Source organism: Sander vitreus, chromosome 4 (genome assembly GCF_031162955.1).
Source record: "Sander vitreus isolate 19-12246 chromosome 4, sanVit1, whole genome shotgun sequence".
Lineage (NCBI taxonomy): Eukaryota > Metazoa > Chordata > Actinopteri > Perciformes > Percidae > Sander > Sander vitreus.
The window spans coordinates 18,775,442-18,799,838 of NC_135858.1; the positions used below are offsets into that span (position 1 = coordinate 18,775,442).

Genomic DNA, 24,397 nt, shown 5'->3' on the forward strand with positions numbered 1-24,397 from the left:
CACAGTGGAGGCCCATCTATTCTTAAGCAGTCCTGTCAGGAGGAGCCCAATATTGTCTTGCAAACACACTACACACTTTATTCCTTTACAGGGAAGCTATGTTTGTCCACAAAATCATTTTTTATACCTGTGCATCAGAGTGTGCTTCATACTGTGCTGCTGAGCCAGAGCTTTGGTCAAAGGTGTACATGAGCCTCAGGTCCTCCTCATGAAGCTCATGACCATCCACCTTAATGGATCCTTAGTTAACCAAAACAATATGAATTAGTCAGTTGTGGTAATTAACCTAAACATATAAACAGTGTTATATGGCAGCATACTATAACATTGATCAGTTCATAGAAAAACAGTGTACATATGCTGTTCATGTGGAACTCCACACCATGGAACCCTATTGTGTCTCATCATAATCAGACTGTATAGCTAAACAACTATACATTATACAGTCCATACAAAATTCACCAGGGGGCCAGGAGAAAATGAGTCAAACCATATTTGATATACACTCATTAAAAGAGTTTGCAACCACAAGATTTTCCTCTTGGATTGGGATACTCTCAGCAACGATCATGTAGGACAAAATGATGTGGTAGAGCCTACACGAAAAATGGTTTGCTACAAAGTCAGTTGGATGTTGAGTGACATGTCTGAACTGTGTGGAACTGGTAACATTTTACCACTTCAGATCACTCACGTCAGATCACTTACGTCACTAAATTATAATTAAAGTAAATAATATAATAATTAAACTAGACACGTATAACACTCATTTTCAGATGTGTTCCTGTGAAAATCTTAAATACCACCAGTAAGCTGAGAGGATGAAAATAATTTATATTGATGCCCATTATGATTAAATCAATGCTGACTGACAACAGACTTTAATGCAAATGTGATGATGAACTATTTAGTGCCCCACTATTCTCCTTATTAAATTTGAATGAATTGCCAACTAATTGTGTGAAATGTGTCTTTATTTTGCTGTTCCGTCTCTTGAGAAGGATTCTAGAAATGGTTTTAATTACATCCTATCATGCTGAATAAAGTGCTCTCTTAACTCGCATGCAGGCCGAGGCTTTGTTTTGAATTAGCTGGGGTCTGGACCAGTGTTTGCTTGCATTTTTGAGATTCCTTACATTGCAGTCTTCCTGGTCACATTCACACGATATCTGAGCTTTAAAATAATACAGCCAATCCAATCTAGTCAGGTTTATATTTCCAATTTGCCAGTGGCAGCAATTACCCACATCTGTGTTCTGACTAAGAACCGTGACCGTGTTCTCCTCTCCTCTTTACTTCTCCACACCCAGAGGCTGGGTGAAACAGTCACTCCGTTTCTCTCTAATCCTAGATTTCCATGCTTTGATTTCCTGTGTCCCTCCCAGCTTCTTTGCTCTTTCCCCCCTTTTCTCTTAACCTCTTTTCTTCTTCCCTGTCAAAATGATGGGATCAAAAGGTAATGGTAAGGAATAATGAGTAATACAACCAATGGCCATGAACGCACAATCAGTTTCTAGCCAAACTGCCACCCTTCAAGGCTAAAAAGGGTTTTTGAAAAGCTAGAAATTGCTCAAAAGGTTAAAAGTGGACTCTCAACTGCTGGTGTATGCTGGTAGCTTTCTGTAGATAAATTATTTCAGAGACTGCTTCACAGACAGTAGAGTACCTTCCACCAACTGACTGATTTGTTAACAGATGTTTATTTTGTTTTTTTATTCCAACTTTTTTTCCATCCTTTCTCCTGATTTTGTTACCCTGGAACAGAGCCAGGCTAACCGTTTCCCCCCTGCTTCCACTCTGTCTCTGTGCTAAGATACTCAAACTGCCTGCTAGCTGTAGCTTAATACTGTGTTGAACCATTCCTTTTAAACAAAAACACAGTTAAGCATCTTAAAAGCAGGGTTTGTACAGTACACACAAATATTACAGTGCATCTCACCTGTGATCACAAGTCAGTGAAATGTTACTTGGTACCGCTGTGCACATTTTCATCTGTGTGTTACCTTTCTCCATAATTCTTTACCACCCTGTACCACAACTATCGCTTTCCTGCCATCGCTCATCCTTCTTTCCTACCAATTGGCTAGACTTCAAACATCTGAGTGATTGGAAATGTTAAGTTCCCACAGCCCAGCTGACCTCCACTGATTCCTTCCCCAGAGACTCTAGGGCCTCTCTTCGTCTTTCTATAATTGGAGAGACAAGATACCTTGCACTGCTTTGATCGGTACTCAAACTCTGATTATAGTTATAGAGGGGTTAGGGTTCGCTTTCTGAGGATAAACTGGCCGTCTGTCTGTACTCAACTTCATTGAAAGGATTCATAGTAGAGTTTTTGGTGAAAGAAATATGATTTAAACACAGCAATTGTGTAGTTGTGTGTACATCCTAACACTAACCTACTTCTCTTTACTAATTAACTATTTGGTAAACAAAAGTCGTTGGTATGTGTGTTCATGTGTATACAGAACACAAGTACTTGGTGAAAAATGAATACAAAAAAGATTTCTGGGATGTAATTTCCTTTGCATGAGTGGAATTTTTTAAAATCACAGATTTTTTTGCACACACAACCAGACAGCCACAAACAGCAATACCTGTCTTCTGGAAGGCCTCTAGCTGTTCGCTGGTGAGCTCCTTGATAGAAGCAGTGATAGCTTTGAAGGCCCCCTTTAGTCTCTTGCCCAGCACCATGTGGTCTGGCTCGGCTCTCAGACGGATGCTGTACTTGTCCTTGTCTGTTGACATCGTCAACTTTCGCACATTAAGCTCCTGGAGGATGGAAAAAAAGAGACAGCCTATGTCTTAAAAAACAAGTCACCGTCTTGTAGCTTCCTGTGTTAATATCCCAAGTATACTGATGAGTGCCAGTCACCAGGGTTATTACAGTTGATAAAAACAAGTAATTCAAAAAAATGAAACAAATCAACTAAAATGAAACTAATGTGCAATGCAAAACTAACCAAAGTGAAATTAAATGATGCATAAAATTACGTTATGATAATGAATGTTAAGTGATCCAACTGAATTTGTTCAGTACTTTACAATGCTCGTCCTGCACCCAACATATCTCCACCCCAACCAAATGCAATGTAAGACTTAACATATATGTCAGTTACATTAACACTGTTTGCATTTATTAAACTGTGATTCTGATTCAGCATTCCTAACTATTGTTATCCTGTTCTTTATTAGTGGGAATGCTGTTCAATAGCATTCCAACTATTGTTATCCTGTTCTTTATTAGTGGGAATGCTGATTCAGTAGCATTCCAACTATTGTTATTCTGTTTGGCCATTTTTATTATTCCGTACATTTTTTGGCTCTCCGTAACTTCTGCATACGTTCGGCTATTAAAACCATTCAACTTTTAAAATGTTCAGCTCTTTCAGCTAATGATGGGACTTCAACGTTTTTTCTACTATTTATACTTTTTAAAATATTAAGCTTTTTAACACTTTTTTTTTAACATTGAAGTCAATGAGAGCATGCTTCAAATCCTTAAAATCTTCTTCCGCTCCCAAAATGTTCAGCTCCTTCATACTTTCACCTACAGACGCCAAACAAACTTTAAAGTGTTCACAAAATATTCAGCTATCCGGCTATTCAGTTTGATATCTTTTACAGTTTTTGTGAAAAAGCTGTTTAAGTTTAGTGATCATTTCAGGATTTTTTTTGCGTTTATAATGAGTGTGTATTGCGCGAGCTAGAGTTGATGATGTCATAGCCAGAGCACCGAGCCTTGAAAAAATTTTATATTTATTTTATAAATTATTTATAAATTGCTCTCACGCCTACAATATCTACTTGTCATACACAATTTATACATCAAAACATAGGTATTTTTGTCTAGTTTCAGGCAATGTGCTCAGTTTTGTGATACGCCTTTTACTTTTGGCTCGTTGAGCTTCCAAATGACAAGAGTCCCACACCTTCCTCCATTCGCTGCCCTGTTTAACATTCTCCACATTTCCGAGCGAAATGCAGAGCAAACCACTTTTTAAATCGCTGATATGCCCACATTTTTAAGTTTATCCACATGAATTTTATACCGATACGTTCACAAAGGCCTTGTGGTGCTCAGGATGACGTCATTTAACTACCCCTTATCGTTTTGGCAGTCTGAACCTTTATTTGAGAGCTTGCTGTCAGTGTCTTTGAAAGCTGCTGTGTGGCACAGGTGGCAGTTTGTGTGCATGTGGCACAAACATGCACACACACGCACACACACACACACACACACACATATATGCACACACACACACACACACACACACACACACACACACACAGAGAGAGACACACACACGCACGCGCGCACACACACACACACACACACACACACATACACACACACTGGGTCTCACTCATTAGCATCAGCAGGTGTGGTAATTACAGATCAAAGATTAACACAATAGTAGCAATTGGAAGTCCCTTCTCTCTTACCTCTTGTTCAGCCCCCTTCTTTTCACGCAATATATTTCACTTCTCATCTCAGCTAGATTGATGCTTTTTCGATCTGTGCAAGTATTTCTTCTTTCAGCCTTTTCAGACAATTCATTTCAACTTTCATCTTTGACAGTATTACAGTTCAGCTTCAAGCTTTTCTAACAATATATTTTAGCTCTTCACTTAGGTAATGCAGTTTCACTTCCAACTCTGGCAATTTTCCAGATTTTTCAGCAGTGCAGTGCAATGCATTTGAGCTTTAATATTTTTCATACAATTTGTTTCATATTTCTGCATTTGTGACTTCAGTTAGAAAATAAACTCAGACCTCAGAATGTTCGACATCTTTTGTCATTATTCAATTTAAAGCCAACAGTTCAGTTTAGCAAGCTTTTAACTTTTTAAGGAAATTCATACTTATTAAAACGATTTAAACTTTTTCAACTATTATCACTACTTCAACTTCTTCTTACGGATTTAAGCTATTCATCCAGTTTAGCTTTAGCAATTCAGCTATTCAGCATTCCCATGCATTTTCTGCAGGAAATGCATTTTCTAGTACTGTATCTGAAGTCTCTTTCCTGAAATTTAGCCTTGGTGCAGAATTACAGCCACTACGAGCCAGTCCCTAAGCTTTCCTTAGGATGTGCAATTTCTGTCTGTAGCTTTAAATGCTATTTAGGAGGAGGCGGGGCAACGTGGAGGGTGGGGGTGTGGCCTTGACCAGCTTGTGGCCACGGTTGTAGCTCTATTGCCTCATGGGCGGGCCAAATTCTCTGGGCAGCTGTGGGTGGCAGGCAAAGCAGAGAAAGAGGAGGTAACCTTTCCCCTTATGGCAACATAAAGGGAAGATTCCAGATCGGTCCATCTGAGGTTCATTTTCCCAAAGGCAGAGCAGGATACCCAGGGCTTGGTTTACACCTATCACCATTTCTAGCCACTGGGGGACCATAGGCAGGCTAGGGGAACTCATATTAATGTTAAAAAACTTCATAAAGTGAAATGTTCATGCCATGGGACCTTTAATGTTGATGGTATCCGCTTCTCTATACATTGGAAAAAGCAATTCTGAGGGGTCTCAAGTTAAGCTAAATGCTTTGTCACATCCTGTAGGAGTCAAATTAAAAACTGTAATTGCTCCAGACGTGCTGAAAGAGACAATCAAAAAATGTATTTCACTCAGAGAGCAAGTCAGCCATGAAATCAACCAGTCAGTGCCCGATCCGTGCACATTCAAGTAGTGGTAAAATAAATGTACCAGTTAAATAACTATAATTACAGAATAATACGCTTTTAAATGCTCAGCTCAACTGAAACTACATCAATAGTAAGAGAGATTGAAGGTTCTTCCCTGGGCTGCAGGACATAGAATTTCTCTCAATTCTGATCAAATAAACCTTGTTTACTGGAGGGAAGCTAGAAACCAAAAATGAAAGATAAGAAGTGGCTCAAACTAAGATTAAGCTTGTGGGATCCAACAGGAGGGTGCACCAGAAGCCTTTCTCCACGTAATTCTCAATCTCTATATGTTGTGTCAATTTCCCTGGTCAGTAGCATATGGGAACAAGAAGGAATCAATTTTCCATCTAAGACGCATCAGTCATTTCTCAGTTTGGGATCTAGTAAAACTTCACATGGCTATAGCGGTAACAAAAGTAGCAACATTTCCAGCAACATCTGAAAGGTTGAAGCTTACTTAAGAGCATAGCGGTTATCAGAGTCAGCTGTAGAACAGCACTGACTTCTTGAGTTTTGTTGGTGACAAAGACAAAGGGATAATGCCAGTTTAATGGCTTCCTGCACTAAAAGGCTATGACAATTAGTCTGTCTACTGTCTGAGTATTTGTTATTCCTGTTTCTTGGACAGCACCTAAATAGGCCAGACAAACTTTTGTAATTTATTTGCACTCTCCGTTACATAACCATACACTGATGATGGTACTTGACAAAAATGACACTTAACATTGGAAACACCCAGTCCTTGACTATATGATTTTGTTTTCATATAGTAAAACACACAGCACGTTACCTGGAAAGTTAAACAAACAAAGGCAACGACTCAGTAACGTTGGCCGGCTCTATATTTGAAACGAGAGCTAGAAAAGCTGCATGTGTAATGATGCATATTATTGTGACTATGAAGTACACAAACACATTCACATTATTATAATGTTTCCGTGTGCTGGAGGAATCTATATTTGATGAAGAGTTTGCATGTGTGGCAAATGGGAGTATATCAAAAGGTATCTGCTCCACCCCCTTTTTAAATGAACCGAGCACAGACATTTTTATTACAGCTGAGGATTAAAAATTCTATCCCATCTATCAAGTCAAAAAAAACGGTTTTGGAGTGTCAACAAGGTTCTAGAGGATGTTTTTCCTTTAACTTAGACATTTATTTGCACTGATCAAAGCATAGTAAACAGAGAAAAATAAAAACACTTAAAGGAAAGATGAGAAGAAGATGCACCTCTCATCTTGAAGCAGAGCACTGGTAAAATAACACTTCACCAAGCCGACTTCAAGACAGATTACCACACACTACAACCAATGAGCACTCTTGGTTTACTTACTTCCAGGATGTATTTCTGCAGGGACTGAATGTCTTCCAGAGCCTCTGGGTCCTGATGAATAACTACCACCTCCTTTAATGGGTACTGAAACACAAACCAACATTACAGTGGGTCAATAGCTCCAGCCAGTGTCAGTTGTCAGTGCTTTTTGGTGGACAAACTGTCTGTGCTGCAATTGCTTGTTACTAAATCGGCCGACCTCGCTACATCTGCAATTATCTAATATCATGCCGATATATAGTATGTTTCCTTGAGTTTTATTTCACTGTACCTCTTACACTTTGAGTAAAATTAATGATTCACCTTAACGGGAAGGGTCTTCCTGTCTCGGATCACTCGGCCCAGCTCAATCACAGACTGCATCTGAGAGACAGCACTCTCAATGCGCTTGTCAATTACCCTCTCCCTGAAAAACAGAAACACGAATAAAGAAAATCCAAGAATCACCACATCATAAGTAGCGTCACACGTCATACACCAAACGCAGTAGCACGGACCTGCCGATGCGCATTCAACCTGTGTTTGACCCGTTTATAGGAGTCAACTCTGTCAGAGAATCCAGTCTGCAGTGTAGTTCATTCACTTGACTGATACACCAGGGAATTGTACAGCAACATTGGGCTTTACGATCAAAGAAAGTTCATATACGCATGCTCCCTCTCTCTCCCTCTCTCTTTCTTTCTTGATGGAGGCACTCAAAAAAAGGTTGAAAAGTGCAGTAAAATTTATGTTTTGCAGTATTTATTTAACATATGCGTAAAGGCATCTAAAGTAAGCTTTGTGTTGGAGTCTGTGTTATTCTAAATTTTGACACCAAGGTTTCCGTTTTTACTGCATTAATAATAATCAGTATCGACCCTGAAAAAATGTAATCTATTGATCCTTAGTCACAATGCCATGGTATGAGCGTTTGAATAACCATAACTCTGCAGTTTGGGTCATACAGGAGAGAACTTTGTTTTTCTTTTCTTTTTTATCAGAAACTCTATACCATGTGAGACTTTAGAAATTGCAATGGGTGCCACCTGAACGCACTGCCTTCTTATAATAAGTGAATTTAGGGGGATGAGAGGAACATCTTTCAAAACAACCCACATTCTTACGAGAATCATTCTGTATGCTGTAAAATACTGTACAATTTCAAGGCACACTTAGAGGACGCAGGTGCATTTCTGCCATAACTCACAGCCAGCAATCGTCATTCTGGTTAATCATTGGTTTAGAAATTCAAATTGCTATTCTATTGAGGAAAATGAATAATAGAGGGTGACAAGGACAGTACCACACGTCTAACTAAATACAGAGTTCAGAACCACCAGTGCCAGAGTTTAACTTAGGAGCATCCACTAATAAAGTACACTGAGACTTCCACCCCTGAATCCAAATTAGAGCTGCACAGCCACTGATAATCACACATAATTGCGATATTAGCCCTAACTGTCTGCAGGAACACAGACGCTGTGTGTGTTTTTGTGTGTGTGCACAATGCTTGTTCACTCGAGCAGTCTGCTTCTCCATGTGTGCACACAACAGTGGAGTAAAATGAGAGTGGAGAGGACTCCAGGGACAGCCAATCATTTAATGAGCTGATTGAGGAGCAGCTCTTCCCACCGCCTGATTGGTGTATGACCTTTGGGAGGGGGGTGAAGTACTCCCATTCGACAGGCGGAAGGACAAGCGGCTAATAAAGCAGTAGCACTGAGTGTTGCCAGAGTGACAGGGGAGATTATATGAACCATTACACAAACTTCTTTTCCTTACGCTAAATCAAATGGATATTTAATCATGTCCGAACTTCTTTGTAGTTAAAGATGATGCAATTAAGTTTGGGCAATTAGAAATTCCTCCCAGGCATTACAAAATTAATTGAATTAATTAATTGAATTGAATGAATGAAATTATCATATTTTTTTTAGCAATATCCTTATGCAGTGCTGACATTTAAAAACAGGCCCTGTGCAGTTTTGTGTGGGTATTTCTCTGCTAAAAGTACACAAACACTTCTCTTAATCTATTATCACTCACTAGAGAAGGGATCAACAGTTTTACCCCAAAAAAATGCAAACAGGGTTAGGCTGCTTTAAGAGAAGATAGCAGTGAACTTGAGGAAGGCTGTGCACAATGATTTCAATGTCTCTCTCTATAACAGATGACCTGGTTGTTGCTTGGAACTAACATGGTACCAATGTGGAAAATGCATCATCTGTGATTAACTTTTATCACCCAGAAACAAAGAGCCTTACATTTGACTCATGAACAGAAAATCTGGTCAGAAACTAATCAACCGCAAATCTTTGTCTACGGTACCAATCAATCTCAAGAAATAACATTACTAAATATTAAAATGGAAAATTCAATCAGAGGGGTGGTGTATCTTCAGAATGAAGAGGATAAATGGTTAATACACAAAAGGAACAGCTGCTGTAAAGCCATACTGTTATCTAGAAACTACTGTGGACTCTTGAGCTTCAAAAGCTTCTACTCTGAGGAGTTCAGAGTGTGATATGATTGGGTAAGGCCAGGCACTCTGGCTGAAACTGATTAGGCTCTGGATCAGCAGTGGATATCCTGTGAGAACACAAGGGGGTTTGCTGTGTGAGCTGCAGGGTGACTCTGTGGGAAGAGCAGCAGTTTTTAAACCAGATGACCTCGAAAGGTTCTCTGTTTTCCCGACATTTGATGTGAATTGTGCGTATGTCGATTTTTATTATTATTATTACTGTAAAGTGCTGCTCTAAATAATTACTGCAACGCGAAAGTACGATGGGATGATCAATCAATGTCACCTTTTGAGCTCAATCAGATCCTGATGCATGGCATTCCCTGATCAATTTTTATTTCTAGAATATGTAGCATTTACTGAGTGAATTAGCGCCTCTGCTCGTTTTCCCTAAAGCTTCATACATTTCACAAAAGTGTAATGGTTTCTTCTAACGTTAGCATAGGCGACCTGTATTTCAGGTGAGGCAGCAGGCGTCTCGACACTGTGGGAAACTCTGTTTAAAGAGTACGTACATCCTCAATTTCTGCCTTGCTCTTTTCAGCCAAAATATATAAAAGGTGTGCAGAGCGGCTGGGGGAAAACAGGTGACACATTGACCATCACAATCGCTTTCAGCTACTTTTAGCCAATATCGATAGCTACAACTCTGAGGGCACTTTTTTCCTATATTCGTCTTTAATATAAGTCGCATAAAGCAGTCGATGTCTGTAGAATTGTAACTTGATTTAAGGACTTTTCCAACCTGACTTGGGGCAGCATGAGATAGTGGATGCTGCTGCTGTCCTTCTCTTCAACAGAGGCGGGGTCGATGAGGTGACATAGATTCTGGTACATCATCTCTGTAATGAAGGGTGTAAAGGGAGCCTGAGGGGAAGAAGGGAAGAAAGCAAGTAGACATGAGAGAAAAGGAAAGAGAAAAAGATTATTATATGTTCTGTAATGTAGTTAATTTACATTTTCTGACATAAAGGTCTAAAAGTCAGAAGCAGCTGTAAAATCAGCATAAAAAACACATTATTACTGTAGGTTTTTTTTCCCTCAAATGGTGCAAAAGTTCAAAAACAATTGTGCCAGAGTGAGGTTGCTTCTAATGTAATCCTCTTCCATTTCTACTATGGCTAATTCATTTGTGTAGCTCACAGCTGATACTTATTGATCGGGGTTAGGCTAACTGGCTCTTAGTGTGCATCCCGCCTCACATGCAAACATCTTCAATGTGTTATAAATAAAAACTCCTACTGCTCATGCATAATTCATAGCCATGCGCACACACACACACACACACACACACACACACACACACACACACACACCAGCATTATTTCTTTGTGTCTTGCATACACAAAAGCAAAACCTCACCACAAGAAATGTCCCCCATACAATCTCTTTTCTCTCTCGGTCTCAAACACACTCACACAGAGAAACAGTATGACTCACCATCAGCCTGCACATGGAGAACAGAACACTGAAGAGGGTTTCCAGCGCCCACAGGCAGTCCTCAGTGCCACTCTCTCCCTACAAAGTACACACACACACACACACACACACACACACACACACACACACACACACACACACACACACACACACACACACACACAGTCAGTCAGTCAGTCCCCTTGGAACAGTGAAAAGATAAAAGTGCCTCAGCACACATCAGCGAATGTATCCACAATTCCCTTCAACCAAATGTTGACTAGGAGGGCCACAAACGGATTGCTATAAAATGTCCACAGAAGGAGGCTATGATGAAGAGACTTGGTGATAGCTTAAATTACTGTTTCCATTAATCAAATGAATAATTGATGTGCCTGACAACAAAACAACAACAAAAGAAAGATGTAGCCGTTATCTCACCTTTAGACGGCGTCTGTTGGTCCTCACATACCAGTTGGTGAGCATGTCCACAAACTTGACCAGGCGAGGCACGACGGTGTACAAGCGGTAAGCTGCAACAAGAAACTGTCACTTTATTTACACTGAATGTAGAAACAACATGAACAGGTTACCAGATGGGATGGATTTTAAGATATGAAGTAGTTATCTTCTTTGCCACTTTCAAAGTCAAGTGATGATACATGTGCGTGTGTTTTGAGGATGCCTGTCTCACCGTCCATCTCAGCCTTGAAGAACTGGATGAGGGACTGTGTGAAGGACTGAATCCATTTGTCCATGATGTTGTCACTCTGCTTTGCGGTGTTTTCATTGTACAGGAACTCAATGTCATCCTCCTGACACACACACACAGTTAAACAAAGGATTAACACAAAATATCATTTTTAACAAAGTTTTTTTAGATACTGTGTGTGTGTGTGTGTGTGTGTGTGTGTGTGTGTGTGTGTGTGTGTGTGTGTGATGTTGTTTGACATATTATTGTTTTTGAGCTCTTACATATATGTTGCTCACTGGAAAAACTGTTATTGATATAGTTATGAAATAGTTGACTGCTTCGCTGAACAACTATCACATATGACCCATTGTCTGATGGCCAAGTGCCTGAAATGACTTGATGTTAAGATTTCATTTATACAATCTTCAAAAACTAATATCTGGTGTTTTTAATGGATTTTTTTCAATCTGAACCCAAATACCCAGCCATTATCCGTTAACCAATCCCATAGTGACGTTAGGGGAAGGAATTACTGCATTTCACGGCACTAACAAAAAATAATTTTCTATTTGTACCAATAATGAACTGATATAATGATAGTAACAATCTGCTATACTATCAAGCAGTGCTGTGTTTTTAAGACCAGGAATAGCTAAAGGAACATAGGAGTTGTGGAAGGAATGAGCTTTTTATTCTGTTCATTACCTTCTGTAACCTTTGAACGTTCTGCACCAGGAAGCGATAAGCATTGTACCACGGCAGGAAGACATCCTTCAACACATCTCGCACACCCTCCTCTTTGAAACGCAGATTCTCTGCTCTCACTACAGGAGAGTTGATGAGGTATAATCTACAAAGAGATACAGTGAAGGAGTTGGTGAGTGTGGCAGGACGAGTCAGAGCATACAGTGTGTACATACACAGGTAATAACTTAAATGTGTGCATAGATGTGTATGAGTGAGTAAGGGTTTGTATTAAGTACCAGCCTTTGAGCTTCAGTATGTTGCTCATACAGATACAGAGACGGTTAAAATCCGGTGTAGATATGGTTAAAACCCTGATCAAAATGTCTTGCAACAGTCCAAGGCAAACACTACTCTTAATATTATATTATATTATATAGCACTACAAAAAAAACACTTATCGGACACCATTAAAGGAAAGCTGCTAGTCCGGCTGCATTTTGTTATTCAACTGTCAAACTTATCCGAAATTGATTAGCTCCACCAATTTGTCGAAATGTCCACCTTGAAAATGTTCTAAACACATTTGTGGGCCAAAACCTAATTTTACATACAGCATCTCAGTGCAAATTAATCTCTTCTCTTTATTAAAGCCCAAAAAATACAGCGTTGACATGACAATAACAGAAATTCAGAATAATCCGTATCAATAGAACAGTTTGTGGCAGGCATCAGCACACTGGGTTAGAGTGGTTGGAAAAGGTTTTGATGATGATTCTGGAAGCAAGCTAACATGATGCAACTTCCTGCAATAGGCCCTGCGCAATTTTAATAGAAGCAACTATTACAGATACATTGAAATAAAAGGCAGAATAGACAGAACAATCAGTTGGTTAAATACTTTTGGGCACCTCAGAATGAGCCAACATGAAGAGTCATTGAAAAAACTTCAACAAAAAAACCTCACAGTCTATACTGGTTCAGTTTCAAGCTAATGTATATCAAAATACTTACAGAGCTCACTGTACCATAATAGCTATACTGTGACTGAAGTTTCAAGGCAAAGTTTCTCTCTTTAATTCTGCAGCTCTCTCTTCTTCAGTATATATGTGAGCATATGGCGCAACTGCATAGTGCTTTATTCATTAGGCCATATGGCCATGGCATTCTCACTGCTCAGGGCAAATGAGTGAATGTACGAGGAGAAACAATGTGTGTATGAATGTGTATGTACAGTATGCGTGTGTCTATAGTGTTTGTAGGACAAAGCCTAGCTAAGCGTGAATATCGATTCAAACCTTTTTTTAAACCATGCCTGCTAATTACATAAGGTAGACTAACCCACAGAACCCTGCCACCGGCACACAGGCATTCATGCTTCAGAAACACACACACACTTATTCACATTCAAGCACAGAGCTGACCTGAGGGCATCAGCTCCATAGTCCTGCACTATCAGTCTTGGATCTGGGTAGTTCTTCTTGCGCTTGCTCATCTTTTGTCCATCGCTGCAGGAATGAGACAAGCAAAGGCATCAATGCACATACACACGCATGCATGCACATAAGTGTACGTTGGAAACCATGCACTTGGTATTCAAATTAGTCAAGTCCTTCCAGGTCAGCAGGCTTGTGAGCACAGCGCTGCATTGAGACCCCGGGGCTGAGGACAAGTAGCCCTATTGTAGAGCAGCTCTAAGGGCTAAATGTTACAGCCCACATACCACACTGATCATAAGCAACTGCAGAAAAAATAGGAGTTTATAGGCAGGTGAAGGGAGAAGAAAAGGAATATAAAAATGGTAGTAAACAGGAGGGCAAACCGTGGATTAGTGGAGGCAAGGAAAAATTAGGTCTCAGAATTGAGTATGAAATTGACTGACTGACTGTGTTTTTCTTACCGTCAACCAATCTCATTAAAGACAAAAAACAAAAATGGCTTCTGCTATGAGTATTACCTGTGAAGTCACAGCCTGATTGAAAAATTGGAAAGTATCGAGAGACACGTTGGTTTTAATCATTTCACAGCACTTCTTGACAATAAGAAAAACATAGACCAGCCTTAATCTTTAACAAAAATAAATTTTATTTGCAAATTAAAGAAAGATATGAAAGACGGGTTGGTTAATAAGTCTGTACTCACCTAGCAAGTACCAATCCGTTTACAATGACATTCTTGAAGGGCGGTTTGCCAAACAGCGCTGTGGAGAGCACCAACAGGGTGTAGAACCTACAGTAGGATACAAAGAGATAATACACAAGGTCCATCTTTGATATCTTCCTCAATCCTACAAACAAACAAACTAATTTAATCGATTCATTTTTAATCCGCCATTTGCCATTATTTAATCATTATCCATTTAATTTAAACTAGAAGTACTGCGGTGTAAGTCTCCGCCAACCAGTTGTTGCAGTTTAAATTCTCGTCAATCCAGACTCATAAAATATATGTAATGAAGACTTTGAGGCAATTTAATAAAAGGTATTAAGTGTATTTTTTGGCAAAACATGGATGCTTTGCACACATCTTCAACCCGGCCATGGCTGTCGCCTGCGGAGGCATAAAAATGATAGAACACACTCATCTGGCTGATTGTATCTGTGTCCATCCATTCACGCTCTACTCTTGTCAATTCCCTCAATGAACTCAGCAGGAAAGGGCTCTATGTCAACATTCCTCCTCTGTCAACCTCTTTCCATCTATCCATTCATCCACAGCTTACCATCCCCTCGTCTGGTCAATGCCTTCAGCGATGAATTCTGCTGGAAAAGTGTCCTCAAACTCCTTCCTGTTTTCAAAGGGGTAGTGGGCCTGGGCGTAAGGCATGCTGCCGCTCTCAAACCAGCAGTCAAACACCTCTGTGACCCTCCGCAACACGCCCTTACCACACCGTGACGGGATTGTCAGACTGTCGATGCTGGGCAGAGAAAGTGTGAACAGAAAGAGGGAAAGAAAGAGAAAGGAGGTACAATTGTTTAGAAAAACAGAAGTAATAACAATTTGACCAGTCTGGTTTTATTATTGCCATGGGGAACGTTTTAAACATTTTGTTTGCTTCATGGGTCTATAGGCTTTTTGGCTGCAGTCCAAAACAACGATTTTAAAATCCTTCACCCCTGGGAACAAGTTTTAAGAAAAGAACAGTGGTGCTAACATTCTGCTGACACCCACTAGAATAAACCCGGTTATTGCTTTGGGTCATAAGCTTCAGACACAAGGATATGGATTAATTTACTCCATATAGCTACTCACTCAGATTCAGCCCAAGAACAAAATCATTGTTTCTACAGTAAAGTTATAGATGAACCTGGCTGTAGTAACTACAAAGTATTAATTAACCTGTGAGAGGTGCCCACTAAAACTACATTAAATGCATGTGTATGGAAAGTTCCCTCAGTTGTATGAATAGAAAAACAACAAAACATTAACATATATTATATCAGAAATTTGATTAGCACACATTTACCCTTTTCCCCTCCAGCAACAACCTGCTACACATTTCTAGAAATATTAGGCCAATGAAGGGCAGATTACACCTTTAGTAACCTGCTGTTGGCCACTAAAGCTGCTCCGCTTAAGTACTCTGCTACTAGGCCTATTGAGGAAAGGGGGAGCGTTAAGCAGGAATATTCCAAAAAGAAATGCACTGCAGTACACTTTGAGTAGTTTATTATGTCTTTTTAGTGTGTGTTATTAAGATTTTGATTAAACGTTCGCAATGCGGGCAGGGCCATTATCTCTGGGAGCTGGCCACTTCACACCTTATAAATGGGATGTTATAGTCTGTCCATTTAGTTGTTAGAGATCCATACATAATTTGTATTTAGTAAAGTTCAAACCACTGCACACTTTTTCAAACTGCTACATAGCTAATCAGTTATTCTTTAATTACATGAGTTGCTTTTTAATCTTGAAGATTGCATGAATCATTTTCATGACTCTTCCAAGTCTTCCAGACATGTACAGGCACCCTGTAAACACAGACCAAACACAGAAGCAGGACAAAGGTGACCTCTTCCTCCCGCATCAATTAAAGATTGCCAACCCCATTGAAGTGATTAACGGTAAATAGCGGATGAAGAGCATAAGAGTAAAGTGATCTGTTCCACAGCACACGTCTGGTTCAGGCAGACAGGACATTAGAGTGGCAGAGGGCAGATTTTTCATGGACAAAGTCATACATCGACAAGCAGAGACACCATGTCATAAAGTTGTCATCTCATGTCCACCGATGTACACACATATAGCCTGTGAATCTGAGGGTTTCACACTACCACAGCAGACCTACACCACTGAGTACATGCTCAGGTGGTGGCTGGCTGATTATCTCTGTGTTTGATCAGTGACTCACTTCTCCCGATGCAGATCAGTTACTTTGACTCCGGTCAGTTCTTCCAGTTCAGCCATGGACCCTACACACACCACCTGATGAACAAGCGCGCGCACACACACACACACACACACACACAGCTTGAGTGAGCATTGTCACAAAACAGCATTCACATTTGCAAGTTTCCTGAAGACAAAAATGTATGATTTTTGCTGAAATTATAAGTCGATAATCAATTAGTTGATTGTTAGTTGACCACCAACACTTTTATATCATAAAATAACAAATTAACTGTTTAAATCACCAAGCAAAAACACCAAACATTTCCTGGCTCCAGCTTCTCAAAATGTGAGCATTTGTTGCTTTTCACTGTTTTGTATCGTTGGACTGTTGGCCCAACAATACAAGCAATTTGAAAATTCTACAATTGATCAGTTAATTTAAAAAAAATAATTAACATTGCAGCCTGTATATAGATTATTGGTTGATGGTATGTGTTTATGTTGAATAAAATTAGTATTAGTAATTTTTAAAACAAATATCAATATCAGTGTTGGCCTCAAAAATGTCATCGGTCAGGCTACACTTTGCAATGAGTAAGTAAAATGGATTAGTGTGTACAATGATATATGTATATGCAACCTTTTACAATGTTGTGGACAAATGCAATTTTGTATTTGCCAGTGTAAACTAGGCAACTTAACCCCTTTATTTCGCACAGTTCCTTTTATTTGAGGGAATTTATGACATTTTGTTTTATTGTATTTTATTTGCAAAGGACCATGTGGAATAATAAACACGTTACCATTTTAATGTATTTCATTAAGCTAATGATGAGAAAATGTGCAGATTAAACAAATGAGATACATGTTTATCAGTGAGCTTTAGAGGTGATGGTAGGTGGATTTTGTTACATTTGGACAGAGCCAGGCTAGCTGTTTCCCGTTTCCAGTCTTTGTGTTAACCTAAACTAACAGGCTGCTGGTGGTAGTTTCATATTTACTGTACACGTAAGAGTGGTATTTATCTTTTCATCTAACTCTTGGCAAAAAGCATATTTCCAAATATGTCAAACTATTACTTTAAACCCACAGAAATTGTAGCCAGTTGTACCCTAATTTAAAGTTATTTGTCATAAAAGTAGTACTACTTCAACACACTTTCTGAGTAACTTTATCTTAGAAAGTATGGAAAAGTGTGTTATCTGGTCTCCTCAGAGAGTCAACCTGTAGGCTCTGCTCTAATTTTACCACAGCAGCACCAGGTAACATGGCCCAGATACAGCCCGATACACCACCATCAGATACACAAGAAGACAGAGTAAAAGAAACATATCCAGAAAAGACAGGTACAGAAAGTGAAAGCGCCAAAAGAAACATACTGAGAGATAAAAATCATACTGCCACATACAGACTGACACCCTCGTTTACAGCTTTAGTTTTGGGTGTGTGATTTGCTGCTGAGGGGTGTGTGAAAGAGGCACAAGGGAGCATGAGTATTCTGGAAACAGTCACAATGCTATTTCCAGCAAGCAGGTCACTGGATGTCCCTCTTTCAGACAGGGGACCAACACTTCATTTTTCAAATGCTCAAACAACCCAATTCTGAGATCTCTATTCAGTTCAGTCTACTTCACACAGTCGGCCGGGTTTGGCAATGAACATCCATAACCAGACAAACCTTCATACAGTTTGGCTGGCTTCTCCACTGTATGCTTCTTTTTCCTTCTTCCATTTATTTTCCTCCCCCTCTTTTCATCTCTCACTTATCTCTCTTCACCGACTAATTTATTCTGACCCCTTTCCTCCTCCCACTATTTTTCGTGTCTTCCTTCCTTTCCTTCCCCCGATCGCTGTTTGTCTTAAGGACCTTTGAAGTCACCTTAACCGGCACGAAGAGCAACCAAACACATTTGGGTTCATGTTTATTTGCTGTTTACATTAATGAATCATTCATGTGTTGAGTAGACAATGGTGCCTGAGGGGAGCTGACTCTGACTGCAGTACGGAGTCAAGCTACACTCTGGTTTGACACCATGGTCACCTCACTCTGCCACGCCAGAAAGGCTCTTCTACACAAGCCTCCAAACAAACAAAGAGAGTGTCAAAATGAGGTCAGTGTGAAAGAATTTCACTCTGCCAATTTATGAAAAGAGTTGGATTTCTGAACCCCTGCAGCAAACCAATATTCCTTTGGAAAGACATAAGACATGTTTCCCAAACTAATTTCTATGGTAAATAAAAGCGAGAGTTATGGAGGGTTCAACTTTTCAATTATGCCAAGATTGATTTGTGAGTGCTGCCAACGCTAAGAAAAGAGTAATTGGTATAGTAGTTGGTATTTGGTCATGACCCAGACAAATTGTGTCGCCTCCGCAGAGTACAAAGACACATTAGAATCATTAAGTACTCTATTAAAGGTGCTCTAAGCGATGTTGGGTGATGTCACTTCTTGTTGACGTACGAAGTATTTTCAAACAAAACGGAGGCTAGCTCGCCCCTCCCTCCTCCTCATCCCGTCCCCTCCCCCTCCCTTTTAACACTAACCCCCCAATCCCCACCCCCAAATCCTTCTTGTCGGTTATTGGCTGGAACACTGTTTGTTATGTTTCGTGGTGCAGGTTGGCGGTTTGTTTTTGTTGCCATTTGTGGAGCCTGGGCTGTCTACAAAGTTTTTTTAATTTTTATTTTACTGTGTGTTCAGGGGACAGGCAGCTAGCAGATAGTGAGGAGATGTTTGCTGTATGTGACAAAAAATGTTGTAGCCTAAAAAAACGTGTGACATCGCTTAGAGCACATTCAAAGCACAACAAGTGCTTATGTGTGTGTTTTTCTGACCTCCTCAAAGTCGTCGCTGACCCAGAGAGGGATCGGCGTTCCCCAGTAACGGTTCCTGGAAATCGCCCAGTCTCGTGCGTCTCTCAGCCAGTTCCCGAAACGCTTCTCACGCACAAACTCTGGAACCCTGCAGAGACAGACATTATGGTGTGTGTTCTGGTATCAGTTATTCTTTTAAAATATAGAACATCCTTTCAACCACAAAGAGATTCAAGTCTGCATGTAGGATAGAGGTCTACTTGAAATGACACAAGGATATTGCCATTTTTAAACCTCCTTTAACAGCCATTTACAACCCTTTAATCAAGGTTTCTGTGGGGTTCACCAAGTTAAATTGAAGACTTTCTAAAACCTTTTCAACACCACATAGAATGCAATTTAATAGCCGTTTCACTGTCAGTAGGAACAATATGGCCTTGCATTATTTATTATTATATCTAATTTGTTCTGTACTTACCAGCAGTATACTAATAATTCCTAATGATATAATACATTAATTAGGGCTGGGCGATATGGAGAAAATCGGATATCACGATATTCGTGGCCAAATACCTCGATATCGATGTTGCGGCGATATTGTAGGGTTGACAATTGGTGCTTTAACAAAATATCTTCACACTTAGATTTTAGATAAATAATCATCAGTAATGTGGACATAATGTCTAAGTGGGGAAAAGGCAAATAATAGAACAGCTAGAACAGTCTGGTAAGTTCAGAAAAGTACATCGCTTTACTGTAATGCAGCCTTTAAAACCAGTAAAAGACAACACTTATGTCATATCATGATATTACGATATCCAAAATCTAAGACGATATCTAGTCTCATATCACGATATCGATATAATATCGATATATTGCCCAGCCCTAACATTAACTTAACGCAACCTGGACTCGGATAAGCATTACAAATAGATAAATAGGCATAGATAGATGTATTAACCAATTAAAAGTGATTTATTCATTTAGGTTCATGCCAAATGAATGAGCTTCCTAGATACTATAGCTGGCAGTAGTGACAGTGTTTGCTCCAAGTCTGAAACAAAAAAAAGACTCCCACAGTCCCACAATCCCTAATGTTTCCCAACAGCCTGGAATCTGACACAAACCCATTTTGTAACTGACGTTACAAGCAAACAAAAGAAAATATTTCAGACTTTTGATAATCAAATTTAAGATTTAATGAATACCTTCTAAGGCCTTTTTCCAAAAATGAAGTGCTTTGTAAGACCTGCAGATGCACTGCTAATTTAATGTGCAATACATTTCCTCGCAACAAGAGCAGGCATTATTATGATGTACATTAATCTTCCTTATTCCTATTGAGGTGGCTTATTTTCCTCTTCCTCCTCGTTTTAGCCCTAAAAATAAAATTGTGCTGCTAGTTGCTAGCTACTTTTTATGAAGCTCAACTGCAAAGGTTAACATTCCCTTCAAGGCATCTTCTTCCTCTGCACCCCATTTCTGCTCTCCCCTTTTCCCATTTTGCATCGACCGATATCTAGCTTTAATCCCCTATCTCACAATCTTTTCCCTTTCCTCTCATTTTTTCTGCCGCCCTCTCTTGCTGTGCCAGGCAGTGTTGCTCAGGAGAACAGAGCAGGGGGGGTATAAATTGTCGCCAGGATCCATGCACTAAGCAACGAGTTCATCAATTCCCATTTGTAGAAGGCATTTCTATTTAGGCCCCTAATATATCAATTTAATGATTTCTTTTTTCTGCTGCTGCTGCTCACCAGTCCCCTTGAACACTCCTCCATCCCTCTCCCTCCCACTCTTGCTTCATGCTAAATGTAGAATTTAAAGTGTGCTGTCTTGTGCTTGACACACACAGAAGAGCCATTTAACATTTACAAGCTTCTTTTATAAGTCAGAGACACTAGGGATGGATACAAGAGGGAGACAGCGGAACAGAGGTTGTGGATATTGAGCGTGTGCATGATTAAAAAAAAAGTTAAGGAGGACAGGAAAATTAGCAAAACAGAGGGAAGAAAAAGAAAAACTGATTAAGGACAACATGCAACTAATAGGGCAATTGACTGTTCGATAAACCCCTTCTCCTGAACACTGATTGTCCAATCAAGGCTTAGTAACTGTAACTATGCACGGCAGGTCTGTCAGGCTTTGGATTCATCCACATGTTGAAGCAGTGTGCACAGGCCTGTAGTGAGAGTGACACTCGTATATGAAGAGTTTGGTTGGTTTCTTTTTTCAACCCTCTCTAAAACCAAAAATACAAGAACAAAAGTGTTGGGTTAAATTGTGTGTCTGTCCGCCCGAAAGTTAGCTGCAAATGTTAACATGTCTGGCTAACTAGCTTACTCAAATCTGTTAGCGACAGTTGTCATTTCAGCCGACAGAATTGACAGTTGCCTGCTAGAAATGAGAAGCCTACTTTTGTGTACCACCGTCTGAAAACAAGGACCAGTCATTGTAGGACCACCTAAAGGTCACTTAACACCAAAATCTTTTCTCACTTATGGTCAAGAAACTACGTTCTGAAATTAGGCGCCGCTATGACCGAGCTTCCTGCACCTTGGGCCTCAAAAGAGACCAGCTCCCCCTGCGAGCACTCATTAATTTGGTCCTTAATTTATTCAGACAGACAGACATCTGGAGAAATCAGTCTGAACTTGCTCAAAATTAGCCTGAGTCTACCCACCGCACCATTTGAGGAAAAAGAAATAAAATGAACAAATCACTTTGAGAATATAGTAACGAGTTCTTTGCTTTCTGAAGGATTAATGTTGGAGAATAAGCTTAATTAGAAAGCTGCATAAGAGCATCACCCTCACTGTGCAGCCAAACAGACACAGGGAGGAAATATGTGTGTAAAATGTGTAATGTTCTGACGTAATATTTACTATTATATATTATACAGCTAAACGTATCATCAAAAAGTATAATTAATTAATGCCTTCTACTCTAGAGCTGAAACGATTGGTCGATTAGAAATGTGATCAGTAACAATTTAGACAAGTCATTGTTTAAGAAAAATTTACAAATTCATTGGTTCAAGCTTCTCACGTGAATATTTGCTGGTTTTCTTAGTTTTCTATAAAAGAAAAATGTAATATATTTGGGTTTTGGAGCTTAAATCAGACAAAAGATGTCACCTTGGGCTCTGAGAACCTGTGATGGGCATTTCTTGCTAACTGATTAGTAGGGAAAAAAAATAAAAGGCTGATTAATCAATAAAATGATCCAATTCTACTGAGAAAACACAATACAACATACTGTAAATTACTTCAATATACATATGGACATGGTCGTCCTGTATTAAATGAATCACTTATATCCCACAGATAACAAATATAGCCTTTAAAGTAGTGTGTGCGTTTGTGCTGGTCTGTGTACATGTCTCTCTGTGCATGCGTCTTTACCTTCCTAGCGGCTACTCATTCATCTCAGTTTGACAGTCCCATTACCAGAGGCAGCTACTGTGGCTCAGAAAGGAGCACTGGGAGCACCAGGGTAATACCACTTAGCAAAGCCATCATGCTGACGCTTTCTTTTGCTCCACGTTCTGCCTTTACAATTAGCCTCATGCTAATGTTTTATCCCCATTTAATGGCTACAAATACAAACGAATTGCATTTTAAATCCAATATCTTCAACTTTAAAATTGCTATGCCCAGTAATACAAAGCTGTCCTACAGAGACAAACAACTTGACGTGGTCGTGCAGAGTCGCAGCTGTGATTGTTTTGGGACTGCGAATGCGGTTCGTCTTGTCTTGAAATATTTTAGACCACTTGACACTTAAAGCTGCCAATTCACTGTCACTTAGCATCAAGCTAGTTATCACCCATCTCAAAAAACAGCTTACCAGTAGCATTTGCTGTTGTTCTCCAGTAGTTTATCAACCATGTGCTCCACTCGAACAAACCAACTGGGAACGGCTTTGTAGATCAGGGGCGTGTCAGACCTAATGGTACATAAACACATTACATAAAACACAAGGCCTAACATACTGACTTAAAAGAAAGTTAAGAAAAAATAATATTCCAAAGAATTGATGGAAATTGCATTTCTAAGACGAATCATAATTCATGAAGCAAGCCCTTTGTTTTAAAGTTGGACTTTAACAATTGCCATTTACTTATGCATATTGTGTATTTTGTTATACATTTGTCCTGCTGATATGCTGTATTGACCACTGAATACAAACTGGGCTGGTTCAGTGGCAGTGTTTTTTAGCCACGCTAGCAGCATGGCTCCAGGAATGTCGCTCGGCCAGGCAGTCCACCACTTTGCTTTTTACCGCAGACTGAAATATCTGAACTATTGGTCATTCATGGTGCAGAGACTAATTCCTAATGATTTTGGTGACCCCCTTTCCTTTCATCTAGTGCCATCATCAGGTCACAATTTAAATGTGTCCAAATATCTGCAAAACCAACGACATTTCCATCAGTCTCAGAGAGACCAGCATGGCTGTGGACAAAAAGCTATTCTTTCTCAAGCGCAGAAAAACAGCGGAAAATATGATCCAAATCAGGGGGGGAACGGATCTGCATGTGCCTAAATAATAATAATAATAATAATAATAATAATGTGGATACTTGACTATGTGTGTCGCCTTGCTCTCATTTATTGGCATTGTGAAGAGACCACAAAACTTCTAATGTCGTCTTGTGCTGATGCTGAAGAAAGAGGCATGGAAGTACCTCAAACCTCTGCATTTTAACACTGTACTGTACGCTAAACTGTACATTATGTCCTCCAACACTAAATAAGGCTGCCTGTACAGAAGTAGAAAATATCTATATATATTTAAATATAATATATATTTAATGTATACAGGCCTAACATCTGTGATCTCTAACCCTGATCTGCAGCAGGTAACCATTGTTTTAAGGGTCCATGGTGGAAGACAGAGTGAAGCTGTTAGTTTAAGGGAGTTGTTAAGGAG

General features: G+C 39.7%; 1 protein-coding gene across 1 annotated transcript in view; it reads right to left on the reverse strand.

Annotated features, from left to right (window-relative positions):
• The window catches only part of iars1 (isoleucyl-tRNA synthetase 1), a 56,429-nt gene that overhangs the window by 11,490 nt on the left and 20,542 nt on the right, over nucleotides 1–24,397 (reverse strand). Inside the window, exons 13-27 of the mRNA XM_078248848.1 lie at nucleotides 23,312–23,410; nucleotides 19,487–19,613; nucleotides 16,671–16,744; nucleotides 15,042–15,236; nucleotides 14,462–14,548; nucleotides 13,744–13,827; nucleotides 12,341–12,485; nucleotides 11,636–11,756; nucleotides 11,383–11,474; nucleotides 10,963–11,040; nucleotides 10,268–10,389; nucleotides 7,326–7,428; nucleotides 7,023–7,106; nucleotides 2,598–2,772; nucleotides 128–240 (exon numbers count right to left, since the gene is read on the reverse strand). Of these exons, the coding sequence (XP_078104974.1) occupies nucleotides 128–240; nucleotides 2,598–2,772; nucleotides 7,023–7,106; nucleotides 7,326–7,428; nucleotides 10,268–10,389; nucleotides 10,963–11,040; nucleotides 11,383–11,474; nucleotides 11,636–11,756; nucleotides 12,341–12,485; nucleotides 13,744–13,827; nucleotides 14,462–14,548; nucleotides 15,042–15,236; nucleotides 16,671–16,744; nucleotides 19,487–19,613; nucleotides 23,312–23,410 (1,699 nt within the window). The remainder of the gene's footprint in view (nucleotides 1–127; nucleotides 241–2,597; nucleotides 2,773–7,022; nucleotides 7,107–7,325; nucleotides 7,429–10,267; nucleotides 10,390–10,962; nucleotides 11,041–11,382; nucleotides 11,475–11,635; nucleotides 11,757–12,340; nucleotides 12,486–13,743; nucleotides 13,828–14,461; nucleotides 14,549–15,041; nucleotides 15,237–16,670; nucleotides 16,745–19,486; nucleotides 19,614–23,311; nucleotides 23,411–24,397) is intronic.